This window comes from Cryptotermes secundus, unplaced genomic scaffold (assembly GCF_002891405.2).
Source record: "Cryptotermes secundus unplaced genomic scaffold, Csec_1.0 scaffold409, whole genome shotgun sequence".
Taxonomy (NCBI): Eukaryota; Metazoa; Arthropoda; class Insecta; order Blattodea; family Kalotermitidae; genus Cryptotermes; species Cryptotermes secundus.
In genome coordinates this window covers 269700-297042 of record NW_019724743.1, presented here as the reverse complement: position 1 = coordinate 297042, position 27343 = coordinate 269700, and the positions used below count along the sequence as shown (strand labels likewise).

The 27343-nt window shown below is 45.5% G+C and overlaps 1 protein-coding gene across 1 annotated transcript in view; it reads left to right on the top strand.

Moving 5' to 3' along the window:
* LOC111862774 (beta-alanine transporter) overlaps positions 1 to 27343 on the top strand; it is a gene marked incomplete at its 5' end in the record, with an annotated part of 126691 nt that overhangs the window by 80542 nt on the left and 18806 nt on the right. The window contains 4 exons of the mRNA XM_023848438.1: positions 3295 to 3463; positions 12466 to 12592; positions 13962 to 14080; positions 22492 to 22706. Of these exons, the coding sequence (XP_023704206.1) occupies positions 3295 to 3463; positions 12466 to 12592; positions 13962 to 14080; positions 22492 to 22706 (630 nt within the window). The remainder of the gene's footprint in view (positions 1 to 3294; positions 3464 to 12465; positions 12593 to 13961; positions 14081 to 22491; positions 22707 to 27343) is intronic.

The following is a 27343-nucleotide window of genomic DNA, read 5'->3' as shown; positions in this document are numbered from 1 at the left end:
CAGTAGTTACTGTAGTAAAAAGGTAAAGGTATCCCTATAGCGGGCAGTGGAGGCCCATAGGGTTGTGAGACGTCGAGGCTCCCACATTTTCTCTAGACAATCGACTCACAGATGGCGGTGAGGTTGCCAGCCTTGCGCGCCGGCTGTCCTCTATCCCACAGGAAGATTCCTGGTACTCATTTCTGTTAGAGGGTCCTCATTGCTGTATCCAGTGTTTCGTGCGCAGCCATCGGCGCAGACCACACGGAAAACACTGCTTTCCGGCCAGTCCATTGGCGCGCTGGCCGGTTCCTAGCAACAGCTGTCGTCTCGTTGTTTGTTTCGCGGTGGTTGCCTGGCAACGCGTCTATACGCCGCAATATTATTTTTAGTATTATGCTTATCATACCAAGTTGCCGTATCAGAACTTCTGAAGACCATAGCGCGCATAATCAATATAAACTTGATTTCAGAGTGTCCCTCAAGAGCTGTGACGTATAAAGGTTGATCAAGGGAAGGGTTAACTGTGGAGATGGGAATTGTCACACTGTGCCCTCGAATTTCCACTACTAGAATGTAGTTAATGAGCTGTAATCTTGTGCGACTGATAGAACAACGTTTCAGTGCCATTGGAAGTGAGCGCATTCAGTGACAGGCCCGAAATGCAGTCCCACTGGGGTGCGAACAGAGACAGACAGCCAGCAGCCCGCTGTAAGTGAATTGCAGTTCCCAGTTCCGCCCGCTGAACAGGAAGCTGCTACAGCAATGAACCGCCTCGTCACGTTGTCCTCTCTCTCCCTATCTACTTTCCTTCTCTGTTCTTCTTCCATCCATCCATCATTCTTTCCTTTCTTTCGTCGTATTGTTTCTCTGTCGATCTGCCTGTGTATCTAAACGCCCCTGTAGACTACACACATCTCTATATAAAAAAGGTAAATTTCTCCCTGGGCTTAATTAATTAAGCAGCATGCCATGAAGACATATAGGGGAGTGGAGGTATAGCTCCACCATTCTTAACCCCGGCAGTAGATGGGGTGAGTGGTGAGCTTCACTCTGTAAGCATTTATAGACATATGCCTATCTACAGCCTGCGTCCACCTATATATTCATAATTTATAAAATTATAATTTTGCCTGTGGTTCTGTATGGGCGTGAAACTTGGTCTCTGACATTAAGGGAGGAACATAGACTGAGGGTGTTTGAGAACGGTGTTGAGGAGAATATTTGGACCGAAGAGGGATGAAGTGACAGGAGGTTGGAGAAAACTGCATAATGAGGAGCTTCATAACTTGTACCCTTCTCCAAGTATAATTAGAATGATCAAGTCAAGGAGCATGAGATGAGCAGGGCATGTAGCACGAATGGTGGAGACAAGGAATGCGTATAGGATATTGGTGGGGAAGCCAGAACGAAATAGACCACTGGGAAGACCAAGGCGTAGGTGGGTGGACAATATTAAAATGGATCTTGGAGAGATAGGAAGGGGTGGTTTGGATTGGATTAATCTGGCTCAGGATAGGGACCAGTGGAGGGCTCCTGTGAACACCGTAATGAACCTTCGGGTTCCATAAAATGCTGGGAAGTTCTTGAGCAGCTGCAGAATTGGCGGCTCCTCAAGAAGGGCTCAACTCCATCAGTAAGTGTAGCTAGCTACATATCTAGGCATTCACATTGCTACATATAGCTAGATTCTCAAGGTCTCTAGCGATGACGTAGAACACTCAGAATTACTGAGTCTTCGGTCTTTTTCCATCGTCCAGTATTATAGAAACTAGAAAACAACGTTTCGGAAACAGGATCTTTTTCCTTCCTCAGGTGAGGGGGAGACACCTTCTCTGTTAGGTCCCTTAGATGGAGATAGTTTGCAATTTATAATTCATACTTTTCTTATCCGTGGGAGATGGCGTTAAACGTCGGTCTCGACGCATCATTCGATAACATGGAGGACTGTTAAAGTAAGCGAAGTTAACTGCACGAACGCTTGTATAACAAATGAAGAGATTTCTCGCTGAATTCTCGGCGGATTTTGCAGTAGTTTCCACTTAATTTTCTCTTTTCTTGGTAAATAGAATTGCGTGTGACTGTGTTTTCCCTCTTGGTGTTATGGAAATGACTGAGACTTCAGACGCAGTTCCCGTTTCCCGTACAAACTCTCTCACATCCGCACGCTTCCTGCTTGTAGAAGAAACAAATCGAGCGCTACGCGCATGCGTCGCGACTGTTCTCTATCTATATGATGCAAAGTTGCCCCAACTTCTGATTAGTGTTTTTCGAATCTCTCCCGAGAACCCGGTTACTAACGCTCTAGAATTCTATTCAGGAATTCTTGGCTCGAATCTCTGCTGGGACATCAGCTACAGTGACTGAGGCTTTTGGTGGTTTTACGCAGTCACCGTGTATTGCAAAAATCCTTTCCGGTTTATCAATCATGCCATTCAATGCCACATATTCCAGGTAGTGACAGAGCCCTTCTTGAGAAGCCGCCAGTCGCTCAGCCACTCGGGAATTTCCCAGCATTTTATGCAACCCGATGGTTCATTACCGTGTTCACAAAAGCCCTCCACTGGCTCCTATCCTGAGTCAGATCAATCCAATCCATACCATCCCATCATATTTCTGTGAGATCCAGTTTACTGTCCACCCGCCTACGTCTCGGTCTTCCCACTGGTCTTTCTTTATGGCTTTCAAACTAAAATCCTATATGCATTCCTCTTCTCCTCATTCGTCCTACATGACCTGCCCACCTCATCCTCCTTGACTTGATAATTCTAATTATACCTGGAGAAGAGTACAAGTTATGAAGCTCCTCATTATGCAGTTTTCTCCAACCTCCTGTCACTTCATCCCTCTTCGGCCCAAATATTCTCCTCGACACCCTCAGTCTTATGTTCTTCCCTTAATGTCAGAGACCAAGGTTCACATCCATAAAGAACCATAGGCAAAATTAAAGTTTTGTGTATCCTACGTTTTTGGACAGCAGACGAGAAGACAAAAGGTTCTGGACTGAATGGTAGCAAGCATTACTCCAGTTCAGTCTCCTCTTAATTTCCTCCTGAATCAGGTTTCGATTTGTTATCGTCGTTCCCAAATATCTGAATTGTGCCACATTTTCAAAACATCTGTTTCCTGTCTTTATGTCATGATTTTGTCCTGCATTTTGGTGACGAGACAGCAACCTATACTTAGTTTTCTCTGTGTTTACTTCTAGACCAACCCCCTTCTAGCATCAGTTAAAATTTCTGTGTTTTTATGGTATTTGCAGTTACATACTACGTTTCGTAATTATAGATGGAAAAAAAAAGTGTTGTGTTTCAGCAATCGAGCTAGTGGGGCCGGCCCGAAGGACCACATGCACTGTTCTGACCAACATCGCCTACTCAGTCGGACTTGTTGTGCTGTCTGGAGTAGTGTTTCTCGTCCGAGATTGGAGACAGCTCTCCCTGGCAACGTCGATCCCTTTCCTGTCGTTTTTCCTGTACTGGTGGTGAGTAAAAACACCACTTACATAGAAGAAGGAGGTAGCATGTACTCCGAAACTTTAGTAAAAATATACCAGACTAAATGGCTTTACATTCCACACGACAATAATATTCATAATCAGATAAACAGATGAATTCAGTATGGAGGATTGTACTGTGGTAAGCAACTATTTTATTGAAGAAAGCCGTCTTCTGGGATGTGGCGCCGTGTAGAAAGTATGTGCAACAGTCAGTTTCACCTGCTCTAGCTAGTTCGCTCGCGGATTTCTTCTTGCCTTCTACCCTGAAGATTGAGGCGATACGTTCCTCCGAAACGTCGGTTAACACACTTTCTACACGGCGCCACATCCCAGAAGACGGCTTTCTTCATAGTCACCGCCGTGAAAACCTCAAATCTTACAACTATTTCATTGCTTCATTTCTGAGTTGTCGCGTCACTGCTAAGAAAAAATGTACTTCCATCGAAGATTCTGGTCACGAGTTCGGAGCAATATGAACTTGCTAACTACATTAAAGTTGAGAGAGCAGACACTTAATGGTAGAACATTAAATTAAATTATACAACAGACGGCATGAAATTATGCGCAATTTAACTTTTATAACGACCGATGTGTTTTATACGTAGGAAATCTTCATATTTTATTTACACTTCTTTCTCCTGTAGAGCACAATTTATAACTTCGCAGTAGGCGACTGTCCTTAAAAATATTTAAGAAGGAAGATTTACTTGTTTTAACTTTTGCTAAAAGTCGAGTGCTGTCTGCCGGGTTGCATCTCTTTGTTCTGCCAGGCTTAATGAGAAAAATGTCCTTCATCCTTCACGACAAGTGTTAAGCAGGATCATCTCGTGGCTGGAGTTCCGCGGTGGACAATTCGTTTTTCTTCTTTTGAAATGAGCTCATGCAAATTGAAGTTCTTTTTGTTCTTTAGTCCAGAATTACAGAGGCCGAAACAAAATTCAAGAGACGACCCGCTAAATACGCTTGGATGGACCGCAAAGGAAACCGAGACGCGTTACAAGATTCAGAAGCAGAACCCGGACTGCGCAGAAGTTCAGATATAAGACAACTGCGCAGACGTTCAGACATGAAACAAATTGCATTCACCATGTTGACAGAATGTTCAGGAACAGACCTCCGAAAATATTTACAATTCAAAGCGATTAGATCAAGGAACTGGAGAACGTGTTTGAGGTAGGTTATTTAACGACGCTGTCACTATCAAGAAAATATAACGGCGTCAGATTGCAGGAAGCGTAGAACTTCCTGGAACGATCATTGGCAAGGGAAACCGAAGTACTCGGAGAAAACCCGCACTAGTGTCATTTTATGAACCACAAATCCCACATGACCTGACCTGGGCTCGAAACACATTTCAAGTATCAAATGGGCTAATGGACCCGAATAGGTCAAAAATATAGTATCAAAGAATAAAAACTGTTCTGTTATTGTTGCTGAAAACGGTAATGAACCATCGGGTTCCATAAAATACTGGGAAATTGAGTAGCTCGGCAACTGGTAGCTTCTCAAGAAGGGTTCAGCTCCATGAGTAGTACAAGTAGTAGTAGTAGTAGTAGTAGTAGTAGTAGTAGAAGTGGTAGCAGTAAGCAAAAGTGTCACTCTTACGGTATAATAAAATTCTTTGTCAGAGCACGGAAAATTTAAGACAGCATATGAAGTCTGGCCATGTAATTTTGAGTCGGTATAGAGACGGGGCTACAGGCTCGACGGCCTGGGTTCGATTCCCGGCAGTGTAAGATTGCTATCTTCGCAGCATCCAGACCGCTTCTGGGGGCCACCCAATCTCCTATCCAGTGCCTACCGGGGATCTTTCCCAGGGAGTAAAAGGCCGGGGCGTGAAGCTGACCACTCACCTCCGTCTAGTGCCGAGGACATGAAAGAGGGAGCTTATCTCCACTTCCCCTTACGTCTTCATGGCGTACTGCATAATTAATTAAGCGCAGGAACAACTTAACCTTTACACTCAACATGCTTCAGCGCCTGGATAGCTCAGTCAATATAGTGAGTAGAATATGAGCTGGATTATCGGGGTTCGATACTCATCACGAGTAGAGATAATTCTCATCGCGAACGCTTCCAGCGCTCACCCAGCCTCCTACCCAGTGGGTACAGAGTTATATTAACCGGTGCGTGAAGCTCCATGGAGCTGTAGCTCCACTTCCTCATACGCCCTCATGGTGTGATGAGGGACAAGTCTACCGCCACTCAGAAGACTACAAGAGAAGTCCATTAGACAACGCTAGTGGTCCAGATGGTCCAGAGCTGAGGGTGCGACAGGAAGGCGAAGGGGCTATTGTTGGGGAACGTCCAGAAGCGGATTAAAGCACGGTATGATTTCGGCCCACCCAGTGTCACAGGTTAGTCGCTAAGCTGTCTTCACACTGCTAATTTTATCAAATTTAGGTATTTTTTTTCTAAGCAACTTTGAAATTTATGTTTATTAAATATGGCACACAAATAACCAAGGCTTCTCTGAATGCTCTGATTTTCCATAAGATTACTTCATTCTCGCAAATATGTTTTAATAACACTAACCTAAAGACGGAACTGCATTTCAATGGCCGCAGAGAACGCCAGCAGATGCAGAGCATCCTGGAGTACTCGTACTTACGAGTTGAGGTTCCCACACCGGTGGTTATGAAGGGTACTATCATCTGGGATATAACGCCGTGTAGTCCGTTGAAAGTCAACCGACGTTTCGGAAGAATATATCGCCTCCATCTTCAGGGTGGAAGAATAAGCCACGCGAGAATATATCTCAGAAGATAGAACTCTTCACTCAACTGCTTGTATGCCGAATTCCAAAAACGTGGAGCCCGTGCTTGCGTAGATAAATGCATCTAAACATTGTAAAATTAATTATGTGAGGATAGGGCTCACTTATGCGCCCCCCTCCCCCGCTGCAGCTGCCCGGCCACTCCAGCAGACCACTAGAAGCAGCGCGACGGCTTTTAAAAGCGTCCCCAGGCGACGCTGGAAATAAAAACGTGGTAGGAGAGACGCCGACTCAATACTGTAAGTGAGTTGCTGACTCTCTTCTCCAGAGAGGAGAGAGTGTTAAGCTCGTAAGGATTGGAAAGTGAGGGACGAGAAATAAGTTTTCTGGACACTTTTCCTCGTGAAGCTTCCACCAAGGTCAACTCAACTTGAAGGAACGTCAGAATGTCAGACTTGGTTTCCGGTAAGAGAACTTCCATAAATTTTAGGAACAGAACCTACTGAAGTGAATAAAATTTTCGAGTTTTTTTTTTCGAAAGCGCTGTGAATGCGAAGTGTCGAGCTAAGACGTAATTTAGAACATGTAACGTCTAATATATCTTAAATATCTCCTTCACCCAGCTGAAGCGAATCTTGGATAATTTGTCGCGTGGTTTTAGTCTCTGCAGCTGCTCTGAACAGAGTCTGAAAGTGCTCTTACTCTAACCCCTATTTGCTCCTAAATGCCATATAAACTGGATTTTAAATAACGTTTATATGAATTTTCGAAGTCATCAGTCGTCAAAGGGTTAAATATATTTTAAACGCAAGGTTTACATATGCTATTGATTTGTGTTCTTCCGCTTACAGCAAACTCGGGACAGTAATTCATGCTCTCTCTTCAACATTTATAAAGTAAAAAAAAAAAAAATTAATTAAAATTTCGAATTGAAAAATCCGGTGTCTAGATCCCAGCAACCTTTCCAGTTATTTGACTCCCATATGTGACGTAACAATGCCACTACTAATATCCGCAAACATGACGCGCACAATCTCTGCTTTACACAAGCACAATGAGCGTTTGGGCTGTAAAAACCAGAAAAAAAAATAAAAAACATAAGGCTTGTTACAGACACAGAGCTAGCTACAAAAGCTTTATGTCCTCCACGCGGAGTCCTATACTCCATCAACTGTTTGAATGAGGACACGTCATAATCAGTGACATAATCCGCTACGTCATTATTAAGTTCATTCATTCCTTCATCAATGGCTCTACAGCCCTTTGTTGGGCCCCGGCCCTTTCTTCAGTTTCATAATCGTTTTTACACTGACAGTGGGACTCCTTGGACAGGGGATCAGCTCGTCGTAAGGTCGCTACCTACACATAGGACAACACAAACACAGAATAAACGCACAGACATCTGTGACTTTGAGTGGGAATCGAACCCACGATCCAAGCGTTGGAGCGGACGAAGACAATTCATGCCTTAGACCACGCGGCCACCGTTATCGGCTCATTAATAAGTTACTAGCAATATTGATTCGCATGTAGGAAATTCAGAGGTAATTGCACAGGACTGTACTTCCGTAAGGTTGCATATAGAAGATATGACGTCGCGGATGGAGTTTAGAAGAAGTTACACACGTTACGTTAAGTTCAGTAAACTAAAGGTTGAAGACCTAATTTACAATTAAATAAAGCGATGAACAGTAGACGATCAGAGTTCGATACTGGATAGGGGCAAGAAATTTATCTCTCCACAACGTCCAGACCGACTGTGGGGCCCACACAGCCTCCCATGCAATGTGTAACCTGCGCTGTTTCCGCGGAGGGCAAACCGGCCGGGGCGTGAAGTCGACAACTCCACCTTCAGCTAGTGACGAGGAGCTGTACATCACTCTCCCACACGCTTTCATGCCGTGGCGCTTAATTACATAACTGTATGTTTTGGTTCAGCTCTCTACACGTAATGTTATCGGTAACTGAATCTGCTTGAGCAGGACCATATGTCAGTCTTATCCCGCTTATGCAGGCATAATGGTCATCCCCTTTCCTACCCTTTAAACTCTTAAAACGTTTCGTTTGCTCCTTCCATTTGCGGTAATATCGGCACTGTTACGGCCTGAACACAGACGAGCAACACACTCTCACATGCACTGCGAAACTTCTGTAGAGTTGCTCCTGTTTCTGGTGTAAGATAAACATAAGGCCCCCAGTTCCATGCTCTGTGGTATAAAACATTTATTTTGTTTCCTTAATTCCCTCTGGAGCGTCTAATCCTCAAAAGCTCAGTGGTAACTATATGTACCATATGCTGTAACAATAAATGACTACATTTTGCCCACACAGTGCATCTGTGAGTTCCGTATGGTTCTCACAATAAACAGCGACTGTTTCCCTAAACAGCATTAACCGGTTGGGCTTTGTAGCGGAGACGGAATGTGTTTCCTGTGAGGTACGGACTGAATTGCTATATATTCTGCCCACACACAGTGTATTTGTGTGTTCCGTATGGTTCTCACAGTAAACAGCGACTGTTTCCCTAAACAGCATTAACCGGTTGGCCTCTGTAGCAGAGACGTAATGTGTTTCCTGAGAGGTACGACCCGATTGTTTACATATTACGTTCACTGAGGCGGTTTCACATTGCCCATATCAGAAGAAGGAGCAGGCGAAGACTGAGAACCCTCTAACAAAATGATGATGACGACGACATCTCCCATTTACAGAAATGGAACTCCGATACTAAGAATGAGAGGCCAAGGTAACTAAGTCCTGTTTGTGAGAAGTGCGACAAGTGTGGAGAAGAATAATTGTATTAAGGATCATTGAGAATATCCCCGCGGCTCCCAAGGAATACGCTTTCCAGTTTACTGCAGCTGAGCATCAGCGAATATTTCCTTACGAAATTTAGTAAGATTCCCTACGCGGGGGAAGAATTAAATACCTTTAATATAAAGAATCTTCTGTTATATTTTAGCGTCCTGTTGCACTGATTTAAGTCCATGATTTATTTAATCCGTCTTGCAGTGCATACATTCATTTATCTCCTTTCCCTCGCACTACATGTTTCGGCATAATAATGCCATCTTCAGGTGCTTACTTGTCCACGTCAAACCAGTTCATTGCATGCCATGTTCACACATTAAAATAACTAAAATATGTATCTATCATATACATTGTCAAACATTAAATTATTAAAATTGTTCAGGATACCACATCGCTACGTCGCCCCTCACTACGTCAGTCACGCCCATTCTCCTTTGTTGGAGCACTCCTTCACTATCTTGTGTGTTGTGCTTTTGTTGTGTCGTGCTCCTGCGACTGCGTGTGTTATACTGTTGGGCTTCCTGGGTATGTGTGTGTGAAAGAATCTTCTCTAATACGGCACCGTGTAGTCTGGTAAAATTTAACCGTTGTTTCATGAGCTAAATTTGTTTTATAAGAAAGTTGAGGTTCTCACAGACGTGACTGTCAAGGTTGTGGTACTCATGGGCATAGCGCCGTGCAGTCTGTTATGTCTTTACGAATTCAGAGCCTTCGTCCTATTAAGGATTTAGAAGAAGCGGTGGGCTCAAGTGAGCTGCGGCCCGAGACAGTGATAAAGCGGGCTATGTGCAGCCCGGCGCTCACTGAGATTCACCGTCCTCACCGACGCCGCAACAGCGTCTCTCACATGGCGTCATTTCAGTTCATACTCCAACAGTTTCCTTATTAAGCTCTATGCGACGTAACGGCAATGCAATTATAAGGTCTGATGGGTCCGGAGTTCACGTCCTCGACTTCTCTGACACGAACGGAAAGGAAACTCCGTGATTAGCCCTGCAGACTGATCAGTGGCGTGTTATTTTCATCAGAACTGTACACATTCTCTGAGTGTTCAATGAGATCCCCACTATGGACCTCATACGATATAACGCCATGTAGCCCCGTTGAAAAGTCAACAGACGTATCGGAGGGATATGTCGCTTCCATCATCAGGTTCTGATTGTTACGTGGTTTCTTGCTTGGCTTATTTTTCGGTTCTATAAATAGAGGCGACATGTTCCTCCCAAACGTTGACTTTCAACGGACTACACGGCGTTATATCCCAGAAAATAGTACTTTTAGTAATATCTACTTCTGTTTCATGTATATAATGCCTCCATGTGCAGAGCAGTGCTCACTAGCCTGGGTGTTCATATAGGTGTGAAGTAGCTCTATGACGGAAACCGCTCGGAACAGGACACATGTACATATACATATTTTTGCTTGGAACGACCGCTACTGTGACCTCCCAGAATACTGTTCTTCCCCCCTGGGACACCCTGACACTCATAAAAAAAAGTTCCGTTCGGGAACAGGGTGCTGAGTGTGTAAGTAGCTGCATAACGAGGAGAGTATTTTGTACTTTTCATTAGATATTACTAGACTAGTCTGAGATGAGTGGGGTATGTAGCACGCATTGTTTTTAGAGGGGAAAATAATCTGGCTGAGTTGCCTCTTACTCGGTGCTTGATTAGCTTATCTCCGACCCTGAAGCTGGAACCAGAAATAGCAGCGAACGTCTACCAAACTGGACGTCGTCACTTGCCAACCACCGCTCTGCCACTTGTGATGTCTGAACCTCAGTTGACGTCTGACTTGTAGACCTCATCACAGCAATACCCTATCTCTGCATACGAAACTATCGGCCTTCCCGGGACTGATTGATTACCAGCTGTGTATCCTCAGGGGACATCCCCGGCGCAGTGGCCCAGTGGCGCAGTTCTCACGCTCTTCTTCAAGAAGTCGCTCGCTGTTTATTTTCTTCTGTTAATGAATGTCCTGTTTCGAATTGGAAATTCACCGACCGTCATCTCTGAATGTTTACAATTCCCTTTTAGTATCTCGCAAATATGGGTTCAGATCTCTGCAGTGAACAGTTTTTCTGACGTTTCGGATATTTTTATTCTTTCTATCTTCAGGGTCGAAATGAATAAAGAGTGTTAGTATTCATATACGTGTAGGTTTCGTCCCAACATGCTTACGGGGAAAGGGTGGGTGTTCGTGTCCGGTCCTGACCAAGAGGGACACTGGAGGGGAAAGTGCTATAAAACGGCCCTTTGTAGGGCAACGGCTAGGAACACCAATCTTATATGGAATTTGGTTCAGTCGATGACTCTAGGAAGGGCTGTTTACCGTCTTCACCTACCACGTAAAGGCAGAATTACATCTAAAATTTAGGCAGCATTGCCCACATCCATACGGCGCAAAGACCCAAAAGCAGAATTAACTTCAACATAGGCAGCCCTTCCTGCATACCTCAGGTGCGTCATACAGACAGTCCACTTCTACGAATATTCGCTGTTACATGTAATGAAGTGCATGCTTTCCTCATAGCTAATCATCTGAAATCCATTCCGAACAAAAACGAACATGTGCGAACCATAACGCGCAGCAACGAACTCAAAGACGGGCAATCAGTGCGTCTTGCATAGGATTCTGCAGTCATAGCATAACAGGGTCTTCAGTAGTTATAGCAAAAGCGAACATGTCGGTGGTTGTTTCGTTTCAGGCAACAAAATTGGCAATGTCTTGGTCATTTCCGGTCGCCCGGGAAAGTAACACCCAATTAGTACACTGCGTATCTATTCGCTTTACGAACTCTCGGGAACGTAAGTATTCGTTGGAGAGGGGATGCGTTGCGTGAAACAGCAGGAGTAGGAACGCTCGAAAAATACTTAAATAATAGACTCTATAAAATGTTATTCTGTTTGATGTATTGTAATATTTAAAAGGTAAAAAAATGTAAAGCTATCCCTGTAACAGACAGTGGAGACCCATAGGGTTGTGAGACGTCGAGGCTCCCACATTTGCTAGACAATCGGCTCACAGATGGCGCTAAGGTTGTTAGCCTTACGCGCCGGCCGCCCTTTACCCCCAGGAAGATTCCTGGTACTCATTTCTGTTAGAGACTGAGTCGACCCCAGGGTCATAGTGCGCCTGGAAGGATTAAGTAAATTGAAAAATCCAATGACCACAACGGGAATCGAACACGCTACCTTCCGGCTTGTAGCATAGTGCCTCAACCAACTACGCTACCGGGTGACGTGTGTTGTAATAATAGAATGTGAAAATCTTAATATCTTTCAGACCTAAATAAAGACCCTAAAATGACAGAAGTCTGCCACAAATGTAAGGTGAAGTGAATAATTTATTAAATAGATTAAAATGTTCAGTTGTCATCAGTTGGCTTTAATGACTTGCTTGATTGGAGGTTCGCAAAACACGAAACTCCGCCAAACAAAATCTGTTTCCGTGTTCTTAGGGTACTTCCGGAGTCACCAAGATGGCTGCTGGCTCGAGGAAGGTTTGAAGAAGCTGAGAAAATTCTAAAGAAGATGGCGAGAGTGAACGGCAAGCCACTTCCGGGCAACTACATGGTGCAGCTCAAGGTGAGGGGGCTACACGAACACTCAGTGAGATACAAGGCACCACTCATGCCCCGTACTCCGGGTGTCCGGGTTCAAATCTCGGCCCCGAGACAGGCTATTCCCATATTTTCCTTACTTGTAGTCGGGACAACTCAGTCGGTATAGCGACTTCCTACGGGCTGAACAATCGGAAGTCGAGTCCCGGTACGGTCAAGAATTTTCTCCACGTCGTCCAGACCGGCTCTGTGGTCCACCCAGCCTACCCAACGGGTACCGGGGGACTGTTTCCCGGGGGTAAAGTGGCCGGGGCGTGAAGCTGATCATTCACCTCCAACTAGTGCCGAAATCAAGAAAACCTATACATCCCAATACGCCTTCATGGCGTGTGCATAAATTAGTTAAGCACAGGGATAACTTCACCCGATCTAGAAGTTTGTGAAGATCGTGCATCAATACAAATATTAAGTTTCTGGACATTATCCATCGTCCTCTTTGTATCTAAAACACACGACGTTTCGGAGACCGGATTCTGTCTCCGTCTTCAGGTGAAACCTGATCAGTTTGGCCCAATCGATAGTTAGTCCATATCTCTGGACCGTCCGGAGACAGAACGCAGTCTCCGAAACATCGTGTGTTTTAAATAAAAACAGGATAGATAATGTCCAGAAACATAATATTTGCAGAAGATCTACAGTTGTGGAATTTGGCCCACACGTTGTTAAGGGCTCGCCCTATCTTCGGAGATATTCCTACAATGACGTAATTATAAATATATTGTAATAATTTTTCCTTAAAGAAACCAGTTTTTAAGAATTGTGATTAAAAAATTCAACAGGTACGTAGATCCTGTGACTACACACGTGAGCTCAACACAAATGTAGAGCCTGTGGTTTTTCGGAAAAAAAGCGTCAGTTAGATGATATTAACATCGCCAAGCCATGGCTTACAACCTCCCCTCAAAATTTGTTTGGCGTACTTGATCCGTCAGTTCGTTTCTTTGCCAGAAGTCACTACCAAAATCAGTCCTTCTAAATAAAGGTTACGCATGACAACGTGTGTTTGCAGTTTCGATGTAACATTTATTTCATCAGTAAATTCCTTTTGACTCTATCCCCACCACAGAACTACCTACTAAAAACGTAAGGCTGCGCAGAAGAACCCACAACACTTTCTCGAATAGCCATGAAACGACCACAGGTATAGTTTAAATGAAACCCTGTTCTTTCTTCTAAACATCAACATGGCATCTGTTGATAGAAATGAGGAACTAATTATGTAAGAACGAACCGGCCTCTTTGGCTGTGACGGCATTAACGAAACTGTCCCGAGCCGATTTAAACGACGTGAGAAAGGTTAACATTTCATAGGAGCCTTCTGCGTTTTGTTGCAGCGCAAGTTCCAGGTTGAACGTTACGTGAAGCAGAAGGAGAAACACCGCCATTACGGCGTCCTAGACCTCGTCAGGACGCCCAACCTGCGTCGCAAGACATTAATCATCACGTTTATCTGGTGAGTGACAAGGCTCCAGTCGCTCGCGACGCAGAATCTGTAGACTGTGATGTGTGTTACGACTCGCTACAGTTCGAATCTCGGCCATGACATTGCTTTATGCCGAGAATGTTTATAGTTCCCTTCAGTCCCTCGAGGTACCCGTCTGGATAATATCTCAAATTAAGTAACGCAGCTTCTGTCCAAGTCACTTTTTCCAATAAGCACTTAGCAATCACCATATCATTCAGCGCTATACAGTCTGAGACACTGAAATAGGCACCGTATATTGTGGTAGATTGGTACCAACGTTTCGGAGGAAATTACTGCCTCCATCTTCAGGGTAAAATGTTCATGGTGTCATAACTAAGAAGTCCCCAATCTAAAATTGGAGTTCTCGCGGCATCAACTTATGAAAGTGATATGGAGATAAGCTCTATCTATTCAAATTGAAATAAATTCGCTCCCTTCTTTGTGTAACTTAGGCAGTAAGCTATCAGTCACGTGTGCTTCTTAGCATCTGCTTAGGGTACATCGAGACACGCGAGGGGGGGAGGTAAAGTATTTCTACCACTTTATTAGGGAGACGTACGGTTGAGGCAGAGTTGGAGGCGCAGACGATGCTGAAAGAAAAATATTGGGACATGAAGCCTGAAGGCCGGAATACTGGAGCCAGAGGAGACGTTCATTGCTAGGAAACGGCTCGGTAAAAAAAAGTTCTGCAGCTATGGATACGCAAGAAACAATAGATTAAATGTTTGGAACGATATTTTCTATTCGGTCCGTGCAAAATGGTTATAAACAAGAGTTCAGCTGCGAAGAATTAGTCTAGTTCCGGAGTTCTAAGTAAGAAGTTAGTCGAGATTTGGGCTCGGCAAGGGAGACTGAGAAGATATCGCTACGAGTTCAGGTGTGGAGTGTTAACGGACGGGCAATGTCTTCACCACGGAAGCTGAAGAATCTCCACTGTGTTAAATCCGTTGCCAGGAAACGGCTAGTGCAGAATGTAACAGACCGAGGATACTAGTTTGTGTGAGTGAACTGTAAAGTGTAGTTTCTAGTGTTATATACGGGTGGCCAATAAATCTAATACCCAAGCCATGTCCCGTCTATAAGTCACGCACCCCAAAGTCCTGACAATATTAAAATTGAACTTGAGAGAATAAGGCCAGGGGTGTGGACTACATTATACTGCTTCCAGATACAGTGCAGTCGTGGTCTATTACGAACCTTTGGATTCCATAGTATGTGGGAAATTTTTTGGTTAGCTGAGTGACCACAAGGTTCCCAAAAGGGAGTCTCCCTCTGAGACTTAGTCCATTCTAAATTTTCCTCCCGTCTGCTATCGGTTTTCCGCTAAGAGTGAAATTTACTTTCTGTGCCGACTTTCGAGAAATTTCCTTCGTCTGTTAACTAATTCAAGAATATTGGGGGGGGGGGAACCTTCATAAACCAGAAAGTACTAAATGTCGGACCGGAACATTTTGAACACTTAACCCCGGTTTCGAGCCATCTGAGGAATCCGAATGAGAGGATTTCATAGGAAGAGTGCTACCGTTCAGTCCTGTAGAAGCTTACTGACGTTTCGGAGGAAGGTTCCGCCTCCAGCTTCAGGCTACAAGAAATGCAACCCAATCGAAGGACTTAGAAGCGAGCAGTAAGCCGTTCTTACTGTGAACTTCTGCCGGACTGTACGGACTTTTAGTATATTTACCGCTGTGATAACCTCATATCTATCAAAATTTCATACTTCCATCTGACAATGGAAGTGGAATCAGCTTCCGAAACATTTTATTCCTTTAAACAAAATTATAACGATAATTTCTTTTCCCCAAAATTTGTTTAACTTTAATCACTGTTTTTCGTTATATTAAGACTTAAGTGCATGTCTTCTATTTATTTATCCGCTTGGTCCCACAATTCTTATACAGCCGTTTCCACGACCAATATTCGCAAGCAGGAAATTGGAAATCGTCTGCTAGACCACCCCAGTGCGTCTCGGGGGGTGGGGGGGGAAGAGCCGGTCTGTTTATCCAAGCAACTGCGCTGCAAACTGAGTTCAAAGCTGTGTTTACGTGCGTTTCCAAACCCGAAACCAAGTGTACCAATCTGTATCGAATGCTGATTTTGTATTCTGATAGAATTCCAGATTGAGAGCCCTCTGCATTACAGTACCAATTTTATCTAAATTGCATTAGTAGGACGCAATAGTTCATGAAACCCTTCCAACGATGTCACGGATACGTGGACCTTTTACAGATGGAATTCCAGAAGAGGAACATCGCTACCAACATTTCAGTGTAAAATAAACTAAACCTCTTCACTAAGCAGTCGAAACATGTTCTGAATTCCACCCTCGCTGGCGCCCTGTACCCCGCGGAACTGTGCGACTGCGGAAAGCTTCTCGAGAGACTGAAGGAGTACCCCAATCACATGTACGTATATTCAGAAACCTTTACTCCGTGGCCTTTAGTCCGCAAGCGAACTATACCGTATCTCGGAAACCGTTCGGAATAGACACATATACAATTCGTTGCTTAGAAGGGCCGATACTGCGGCCTCCAAGAATATTGATGTTTCCTTGTGGAACACCCTGTATATTCCTCATTAAATTTCCTAACTCGGACCCGAGTGATGGGCCAAGGTATTACGGAGGCTCCCCCTACTCCCACGAGTACGTACCGTAACCACGGCTGTTGAAGCGATGTGGAAATATTATTGTAGACTTCTGACGTGTGGCTCGAATCCCCATTCCCAGCCTTCCGGTTAAATTACTTGAGTAAACTGCAACGCCCTAATCTGAGTGTTATTCCTTCTTTCAAGTTTCAGCAGCTGTATGTTACGGTACTGCACGAATGGGGGAGATGAGGAATGCGTATAGGATATTGGTGGGAAAGCCAGAAGGAAGCAGACCACTGGGAAGACCAAGACGTAGATGGGCGAACAATATTAAAATTGATCTTAGAGAGATAGGATGGGATGGTATGGATTGGATTGATCTGGCCCAGGATAGGGACTAGTGGAGGGCTTTTTTGAACACGGTAATTAACCTTCTGGTTCCATAAAATGCTGAGAAGTTCTTCAGTAGCTGCAGATTTGGCATCTCCTCAAGAAGGGCTCAGCTCCATGAGTAAGAAAGTATATTATGATACTGACAAGGAAGTAAACCACTTACTAGGCAAAAAGCAGCCTCCGTAGTCTAGGGGTAACGTTCCCACCTCATGACTCAAGATACGCGGGTTCAAACCCGGCGGAGGTCGTGGAATTCTTAAGGGCGGAAAAATTCCGGGAACAAGTCCTCCGGGAGGGACTTTAAGCCGTGGGTCCCGTGTCGTAGATTTACGGCACGTAAAAGATCCTCATATCTGAGCAAATTAGGGAAAAAAAAAGTTTCCCGCCCAAGTAGTTTCCAATGCCTCTGGTAGATGAGGGAAGTATTGGGTACCGAGGGCCGACTTCGTTGGATGAACGGGCCTGATAGCACGCACCAGTACCGGTAGGGTATGGCGACTGGTAGAATATCAAAGGGGGACGTACAATAGACTATTAGTCGCGGTGCATGGGGAAACCCACCCCCTCCAACAATAATAAATAATAATAATAATAATAATAATAATAATAGGCAAAAACGTGTAACTCTGTTATCAAACGTAAGGGTTAAGTGAAGCCTATGCTGTGAATGCTAGATCCAGTAATCCAATAATTTCAACGACTCCTCCTCATTTGCAGCTTATTGGAGCGCTGCCGGCAAAACGACGAAAACTTTCTTTATAAACTGCAGAAAAATGGCCATTTTACCTTATTACGCGAAGTTTGCTGGGGGAACGGAAGAGTGAGCTGTATTTTCAAATTTACGTGCAGTGTATTTATTTATGGACTTGTTTGTTTAAAATCTTTTTTTAATTTTGTAAATAGTGGAGCTAGCCACAAGAGTGCTCGGAACTTTCGGTGCACTGTGTCCCACTGCATGGCACAGCACATGGAGCTTCATATGTCTTTATAAAAATGAACGCAAAGATCGATGTTAATTAAGTTAATGCACTCGAATATGGAAGGTCTCTGATGTTGGCCTGTTTATAGCTCCGGGAAGCTACACATTTCGAAACTGCTTATGTGCAAACCGTTGTGTTCAGTTGTCTGAACTCGGAGACAGCTGCCTAAAAAACTGCTTCACTTCCATAAAGCACGGAAGGAGTGAAATAACGAGGGGCATATTAAGCCCCCTCCCCTTCACTCACTCATGGAGCTGAGCCCTTCTTGAGAAGCCGCCAGTTGTGCAGCCACCCAAGAATTTCCCAGAATTGTATTGAACCCGAAGGTCCATTGTCGTGTTCACAAGAGCACTCCACTGATCACTATCCTAAGCCAGATCAATCCAATCCATACCATCCTATATCTTTAAAATCCATCTTAATATTATCCACCCACCTATGTCTTCGTCTTTCCAGTGGTCTCTTTCCTTCTGGCTTTTCCACCAATATCCTTATGCATTCCTCTCCTCCCCATTCGTTCTAAATACCCTGCCCATCTCACCCTCCCTGACTTGATCATTCTAATTATACTTGGAGAAGAGTACAAGCTATGAAGCTCCTCATTGTGCCCCCTCCCCAACAATCTCAGGTCCCTGTAAAAACGTGAACTGGTTTTTTTCGTATAAAGCTCAGTTACGGAGAGGTTAAGATGTTGGAATGCAACACATGTCAGCAGTGCAGCGGATGCTAAAATGTCTGTCTATTGCTTGTGGCTTATTTAACGACGTTTTCTGTAACTCATACTGTATGAGAAGGGGAAAATCATACGAGCACATAAAAATAGTGTGAGCACAATGTTGGAACATGCGGTACATAGTCACCACTGCTGCAGTTCAAGTCTGCCTTGTGACGCCCACAGTCGGCAACGGCTGATGATGGATGCGACAAATCAAATCGTGTCGTGATGTATATCAATATACGTACTGTGTGAATCCATTTCTCTGATGCGAGTGTAATAGGAAACTCTCAGAACGGCGCCTCCCTCCCGACCACTGCGCAGGCGTCAGGAGCCTGGAGTGCTGTTGACGCGCTACCTCATGTAAATTCGTTCTCTGACGATATGTTGACAATCAGGCTAGCTTGCAGGGTGGCCTTACAAGGTGGTGCCTATATGCGACATCTCCACACTGCCTAGGTTTAGGCTCGTCTTGTGGCGAATTTAGTCACTGTACATAGATTGACTATTTAGTCGCAAACATAACTAAACACGCTGTTTAAATTAGGTCCCGTTTCTGGCCAATCATCCCGCTGTGAGACCACTTTCACGTCAGTGGCAAAATGAACAAACAGATCAACAGGACACGAGCCGACTCCATGAAGAAGGTATCCTCTTAACTATTCGAGGAATTCATTGAGTTTTATGGAACCGACAGATTCGTTCCGTGTTCACAAGAGCCCACCAATGGTCACTATCCCGAGACATACAAATCCTGACCATAATATCCTATTATATTTCTTTAAGATCAATTTTAATATTATTCTATGCCTAGGTATTCCATGTCGTCTCTCTCCTTCAGGATTTCCTACCCAACTTTCATGAATTTCTCTTATCTCCCATGCGCGCTACATTGTTGCCCCATCTCATTCTCCTTGATTTGATCATTCTGATAATGTTTGGTGATGAGTGTCAACTATGAAGCTCCTCATTATAGTAGTTTGTCCAGGCTACTTTAACTTCCTCCATCTAGTTCCAAATATCCCCCTTAGCACCCTGTTCTCAAACACCCTCATTCTGTGCTCTTCGCTTCCGAGAGTTGTAAGGGAGTCTGTGAAGCGAAGACTTAGTCGGTGCAGTTGAGAGCCAGCGAGCAACGAACTGAGCGCGGAAGCTGAAGAATCCCCAATGTTAAAAGCCGTTACCGGAAACGACTAACGAAGATAACAGACTTAAAAGAGTGCGTGGGCTGTAGTGATCTGTAAATTGTGGAGATAAGAAATGGCGCTCTAATTAATTGTAGTCAAAAGTCGTGTGTTCCAGTCTCCAATTCAAACCCCGTCTATAATCACACTCCTTCATGTGACAATATGTAATATGATGTATCTTGTATCATTTTATATCTCTGTTCACTTCTGAGACACGATTATTTAAACGTGGTATCTAATTTAGCAAGATCCCGTATATTAGGAAAAAAATAGAGACAGGAATTAAAACGAATGAAGAAAGCAGTCTTCTGGGATTTAGCACCGTGTATATGTGGTGTTAACCGACGTTTCAGAGGAACGTATCGGCTCCATCTTCAGAGCAGAAGGAAAAATATAAGAAATCCGCAAGCGAAGAGACTGTGAGAACCGGTAAAAGTAGACTGACATATACACGGTGCCAAATCCCAGAAGACTGCTTTCTTCATAGTCACCGCCGTGAAAGCCTCAAATCTTACAGGAATTAAAACATTTACATTAGCACCTAAGTCCGGAATGTATTCACAAGATTAATGTCACTATTGTCTCGCTTTACCCTCTGCTCGGTTGCATGGCAACTAGACGCGGTTGGAATTTAAAAACGTTGCGTTTTTCTTTCTCATTTAAACGTAACCGAAGTAGTAATGATTCCTGGCGAAATAAATTTACCTCTAAGCCACATTTAGGATGCAAAGCCTTCATCCTGTGTTTACCATTCTCTGGAGAATGCAGGAAATTAAGTTCTTGAAGATACAAAAACCGAAAGTTAAAGTATTTCATTTGAAATGAGCGTCCCAGGCTAAATGCACTGTGATTCTCTGAGTATGTAGCTGCGACTTCTTGCGCCTCGAAGCACATTGGCTCCTATATACGTCGTACACCATTTGCTTTAATATTTCAGAACTCTGCTTTTTATCCAAAACTAACCCCAAGAAGCCGAAAGTCGCCCAGCCACTCAAGATCTCTCCAGCACTTTCTGGTATCAAAATGTTCATTACCGTGTTCACAAAAGACCCAAGCTGATCCGTTTCCTGAACCAGATTAATCCATTCCACACAGCTAGGTCACCACTGACCGCACAATGTGTGTTGATTTATATTGTGACATGACGCCTGAAAGCCGGAATAGATCATTGATAGGCAACGGCTTGCTAAACACAAACCCAAGGAAGCGAACGTGCGCAACAATAGAAGTGCGGTGTTTTCTGTGGTCAGAGCTACGCTCGTTGCTACGCAGCGGTGAGGTAAACACATCTCTGCATCAGTGAATAAACACACAATAGAGTAAGCGGTGTCTTCTGCGAGGGCTGCGAGCCCCGAGGCTTTATAACGAGGATCTCAGGCAGACCCGAGAATGACTGCACTGACAAGGGCCAGCAGCACATACAAAAGGTAGACCCGTCCTCTCGTCAGAGAGGGCGCCCAACAAAAACAAGACCGTAAATGCCAAAGAGTAATAAATATCTGGTCATGAGCCCTAGATGGGGCTGGACACCAAGATTTACTGACTGACTGACCGTCAGTCGCAATGTGACTTGGATTTGGACTTGGACTAGAATTAAAATTGAATCTCCAGAATTGGCAGTTAGCAGAACTGAGTAGAGGTGGCAAGAAAGGAATTAGACTGGCAAAGAAGATCTCAGTCAGGACAGCCGATATCGGGCACACATTTGAACCCAGTACCAAACAAATTTAATGACGAATACTCTTACCTTTCACACTGAATTGGAAGGTACCATTTAGGGGAATCACTTTTAAAATAAATGCATAATCATAATACGTAATGCACTTCCGCCATTTGTGGCCTTCAGGTGCTTCTAGACAATTACAAAATGAATCTCATTACAAATATTTCTGGACATTAGCCATCGTCCTGTTTACATTTCAAAACACAGCGTTTTGGAGACTGCATTCTGTCTCCGTGTTAAGGTAAACCCTATTCAGTTGGGCCCACTCGACAGAGCTAGCAAAATTCGTTGAAGTTTGGTGTGACAGCTTTTTGTGGCACGCTACACTCGCGTATTTGTTCACAGTAAATCATTAGCTAATTAACGAGACAGGATAATGAACTACACAATTACAGGAAAATTTACATTAATGTTGCGTGCATTACTTAAAGATGGCACGCGGTAGTTGTTTGAGGCACTATGCTACAAGCCAGAAGGACGTGGGTTCGACTTCCGGTGAGGTATTTTTTTTCAATTTACCCAATCCTTCCAGCCGCACTATGGCCCTGGAGTCGACTCAGCATCTAACAGAAATGAGTACCAGGAACCTTCCTGGGGGTAAAGGGCGGCTGGCGCGTAAGGCTGACCTCATCGCCATCTGAGTCGATTGTCTAGAACATGTGGGAACCTCGACGTCTCACAACCCTATGGGCCTCCACGGCCTGTTACAGGGATAGCTTTACCCTTTTGTTTTTTGCCTGTGAATTCGAGGAAGGACCAGGGCCGACCCCTCCACGCCCACACCAGTTCACTGTGTCTGTGTGTGTGTGTCCCAGGTTCACGAACACTAGTGTCTACGTGGGGCTGTCGTACTACGCCCCGGTACTGGGGGGCGATGAGTTCCTCAACTTCTTCCTGGCCGGGGCAGTCGAGCTGCCCACGTACGTGTTCCTGTGGCCCGCTATGGACTACTGGGGACGCCGCTGGACGCTGTGCGTCAGCATGGTGATCGGCGGGGTGGCGTGTCTCGCCACCTTCCTCGTGCAGAACGGTGAGTGCCGCGCTCTGGGATTTGGGGATCCCACGGCGGGAATTATCAAATTTCTTTACAAACCGAGAGACACTGGTCACGTGTCCGGGGTTCCGTGACTAATAATAATGGGTTCTGGATTCGACGGTTGGATTTATTGCCACTTCTTTACAATTACAATCAATTACAACAGATCACAATCAATGACTGTCCACAACCCGCTCCATTCCTTACTGGACCACGAGTGACTTCTCTTCTACTGTGACAAATGACGAACGAGGAATCACTGCTCACACATTGAACTCCCTTACGAATGAATTACGACTCTTTTAATAACTTCCAGGCAGCCCGAATATAGGTCACCATCTCAAACGGTTCCTCTTGTCACGGAAACTAGTGGACCGTTGTCTAGCAAATGAACTTCCACTTCTGTTGCTATTTTAGCTTTCAGGCCGTATTTGCCGAAGCGTTGCCTAGCAAATGGTCATATTCCGTCACACACTTTAGATTTCAAATTAGAGCCCTGTTCCACAGAAGTGTTTACTTTTTTTTTCCTGAGAATTATATTTCCTTGCCGAAACTTCCATGAGACTGAAGGCAATTGCTGAAGGCGTTAGATCGCAGGTTCTGGGTTCTAACGCCGTATGGTTTAGTGAGGTCCTGGATGTTTGGGTTCGCCCTTGGCTTACTCTTTGACCCTAAAGATGGAAGCGAAACGTTCCTCCGAAACGTTCGTGTAGTTACACCGATTTGAACGACGTTACAACCCAGAAGTTCGTGACCTGCATAACAAGGAGTTTCATATCAACCTCTCATCATATTTTGTTACTGTGTTCAAACCAAATAGGATGAGGTGTTCGGGGTAGGAACCGCGCTCCGGGAGAGGAGAGAAATAAATACAAAATCTTTTTCGGAAAGAAATGAGGTGAACCCCCCCCCCCGGAAAGCGTAGGCATAGAAGGTAGGATAATATTAAAATGAATCATTGTCCTGAAGCGTGTGGACAGGATTCATGTGACTGAAAGCAGGGGCCATGGGCAGACATTTTAGCACGACAATAAACTTTGAATTTCACATAAAATTCTTAAAAAATTCTTGACATACACAAAAAAAAAAATTAGCCTCTCAGGGACTCTGCTCTATGGAGTTAGTTAGTTAGTTGGTTGGTTAGTGAGGACACAAGCGTGACATCCGTTGAGGAATACTGTTATCTTCCCCCGCCTTCTCCCGTATTCCTGTCCATTCCTACACGCTATCAAATAATAGGTAGAGGGTGACGTTTGACGCCATCTACCACGAATAATACGCACAAATAATCAAACGTAAACAATCGCCTTTGTATAGTATACTGCACTTCATACATAATATGAATATTCACAGAATAGACACGATACACTAAAAAAGACTGCTGACTCATCTGTGACCTGCTACATGATCTACATTCATAAAAATTGTTGACATTTGACACTTCGTCGCTATAGAAATCCGAATTTGCGCCATGAGAACGATAAATTCCGCGCTTACGAACTATATTTATATATACAGATTCTGCTTTCAGGAGCCTGGCTTCAGGGGCTGTAGGGCCCATAAGCCTCCTCACAACCACTCGTATGTGGTTCAGCCTCCACTCCATACGTTGACTGGCCCGTGTAAACGCATACTTGTGTTGTGTAAATAGCGCCATCGGCTTCCAGCGGCCGGCGTTGCTCAGTATACAGCGGGGGGAACTGGTGACGAACTGGAACCGTTGCTTAACTACGGTTCTCTCAGACCCCTGCTCTCCTGTACGACATACTTACATCCATCTCTTCACTTTCAGCTCTCGTAAATCATTCTCTACATTTTTCAGCAATTTCAAACTGACCACATACGAACTACCTACATGCACTTGTGAGCTCTGGCCGCTTTTACAGATTCTTAATCTATACAAAGTCTGTAGGACTCCTTGGACGGGGATCAGCCCGTTACAAGGCCGCTACCTACATATTGAACAACACAAACACAGCCATGCATGCCTCGAGTTTGATTCGAACCCACGATCACCAGTTTTCGAGCGGGAAAAGACGTTTCATTCCCTAGACCGGTCCATATACCAACTAGCAATAAGCATATATACAGAGTGTCCAAGGAGGAAAAGCCAATATTCTGGGAGGTCATAGTATCGGTCTTTCTAAGGAAATAAGTGTGTATGTACACCTTGGCTTACTCTTCAACCCTGAAGATGGAGGCAGTAGATTCATCCGAACCGTCAATGACCTTCTATCGGACTACACGGCGTTACACCCCAGAAGTATGCTGTTAGGTTCTGCGTCAGGCAATATTGCACAAGACAGACATAAATTCGAAGTGTGTGGCAACACAGGAATCCGTAAACGTTCTTACGACTACTGGTTCCGTCCTAACGGCGCCCTCCACCGTACAGTTCCTCCGAATGCACCACTAACACTTAGACACAGACGGACGGGCACTGGCTCCGTCCTAACGGCGCCCTCCACGGTACAGTTCATCCGAGTGCACCACTAACACTTAGACACAGACGGACGGACACTGGCTCCGTCCTAACGGCGCCCTCCACCGTACAGTTCCTTAGAATGCACCACTAACACTTAGACACAGACGGACGGGCACTGGTTCCGTCCTAACGGCGCCCTCCACCGTACAGTTCCTTAGAATGCACCACTAACACTTAGACACAGACGGACGGGCACTGGTTCCGTCCTAACGGCGCCCTCCACCGTACAGTTCCTTAGAATGCACCACTAACACTTAGACACAGACGGACGGGCACTGGTTCCGTCCTAACGGCGCCCTCCACCGTACAGTTCCTTAGAATGCACCACTAACACTTAGACACAGACGGACGGGCACTGGTTCCGTCCTAACGGCGCCCTCCACCGTACAGTTCCTTAGAATGCACCACTAACACTTAGACACAGACGGACGGGCACTGGTTCCGTCCTAACGGCGCCCTCCACCGTACAGTTCCTTAGAATGCACCACTAACACTTAGACACAGACGGACGGGCACTGGTTCCGTCCTAACGGCGCCCTCCACCGTACAGTTCCTTAGAATGCACCACTAACACTTAGACACAGACGGACGGGCACTGGTTCCGTCCTAACGGCGCCCTCCACCGTACAGTTCCTTAGAATGCACCACTAACACTTAGACACAGACGGACGGGCACTGGTTCCGTCCTAACGGCGCCCTCCACCGTACAGTTCCTTAGAATGCACCACTAACACTTAGACACAGACGGACGGGCACTGGTTCCGTCCTAACGGCGCCCTCCACCGTACAGTTCCTTAGAATGCACCACTAACACTTAGACACAGACGGACGGGCACTGGTTCCGTCCTAACGGCGCCCTCCACCGTACAGTTCCTTAGAATGCACCACTAACACTTAGACACAGACGGACGGGCACTGGTTCCGTCCTAACGGCGCCCTCCACCGTACAGTTCCTTAGAATGCACCACTAACACTTAGACACAGACGGACGGGCACTGGTTCCGTCCTAACGGCGCCCTCCACCGTACAGTTCCTTAGAATGCACCACTAACACTTAGACACAGACGGACGGGCACTGGTTCCGTCCTAACGGCGCCCTCCACCGTACAGTTCCTTAGAATGCACCACTAACACTTAGACACAGACGGACGGGCACTGGTTCCGTCCTAACGGCGCCCTCCACCGTACAGTTCCTTAGAATGCACCACTAACACTTAGACACAGACGGACGGGCACTGGTTCCGTCCTAACGGCGCCCTCCACCGTACAGTTCCTTAGAATGCACCACTAACACTTAGACACAGACGGACGGGCACTGGTTCCGTCCTAACGGCGCCCTCCACCGTACAGTTCCTTAGAATGCACCACTAACACTTAGACACAGACGGACGGGCACTGGTTCCGTCCTAACGGCGCCCTCCACCGTACAGTTCCTTAGAATGCACCACTAACACTTAGACACAGACGGACGGGCACTGGTTCCGTCCTAACGGCGCCCTCCACCGTACAGTTCCTTAGAATGCACCACTAACACTTAGACACAGACGGACGGGCACTGGTTCCGTCCTAACGGCGCCCTCCACCGTACAGTTCCTTAGAATGCACCACTAACACTTAGACACAGACGGACGGGCACTGGTTCCGTCCTAACGGCGCCCTCCACCGTACAGTTCCTTAGAATGCACCACTAACACTTAGACACAGACGGACGGGCACTGGTTCCGTCCTAACGGCGCCCTCCACCGTACAGTTCCTTAGAATGCACCACTAACACTTAGACACAGACGGACGGGCACTGGTTCCGTCCTAACGGCGCCCTCCACCGTACAGTTCCTTAGAATGCACCACTAACACTTAGACACAGACGGACGGGCACTGGTTCCGTCCTAACGGCGCCCTCCACCGTACAGTTCCTTAGAATGCACCACTAACACTTAGACACAGACGGACGGGCACTGGTTCCGTCCTAACGGCGCCCTCCACCGTACAGTTCCTTAGAATGCACCACTAACACTTAGACACAGACGGACGGGCACTGGTTCCGTCCTAACGGCGCCCTCCACCGTACAGTTCCTTAGAATGCACCACTAACACTTAGACACAGACGGACGGGCACTGGTTCCGTCCTAACGGCGCCCTCCACCGT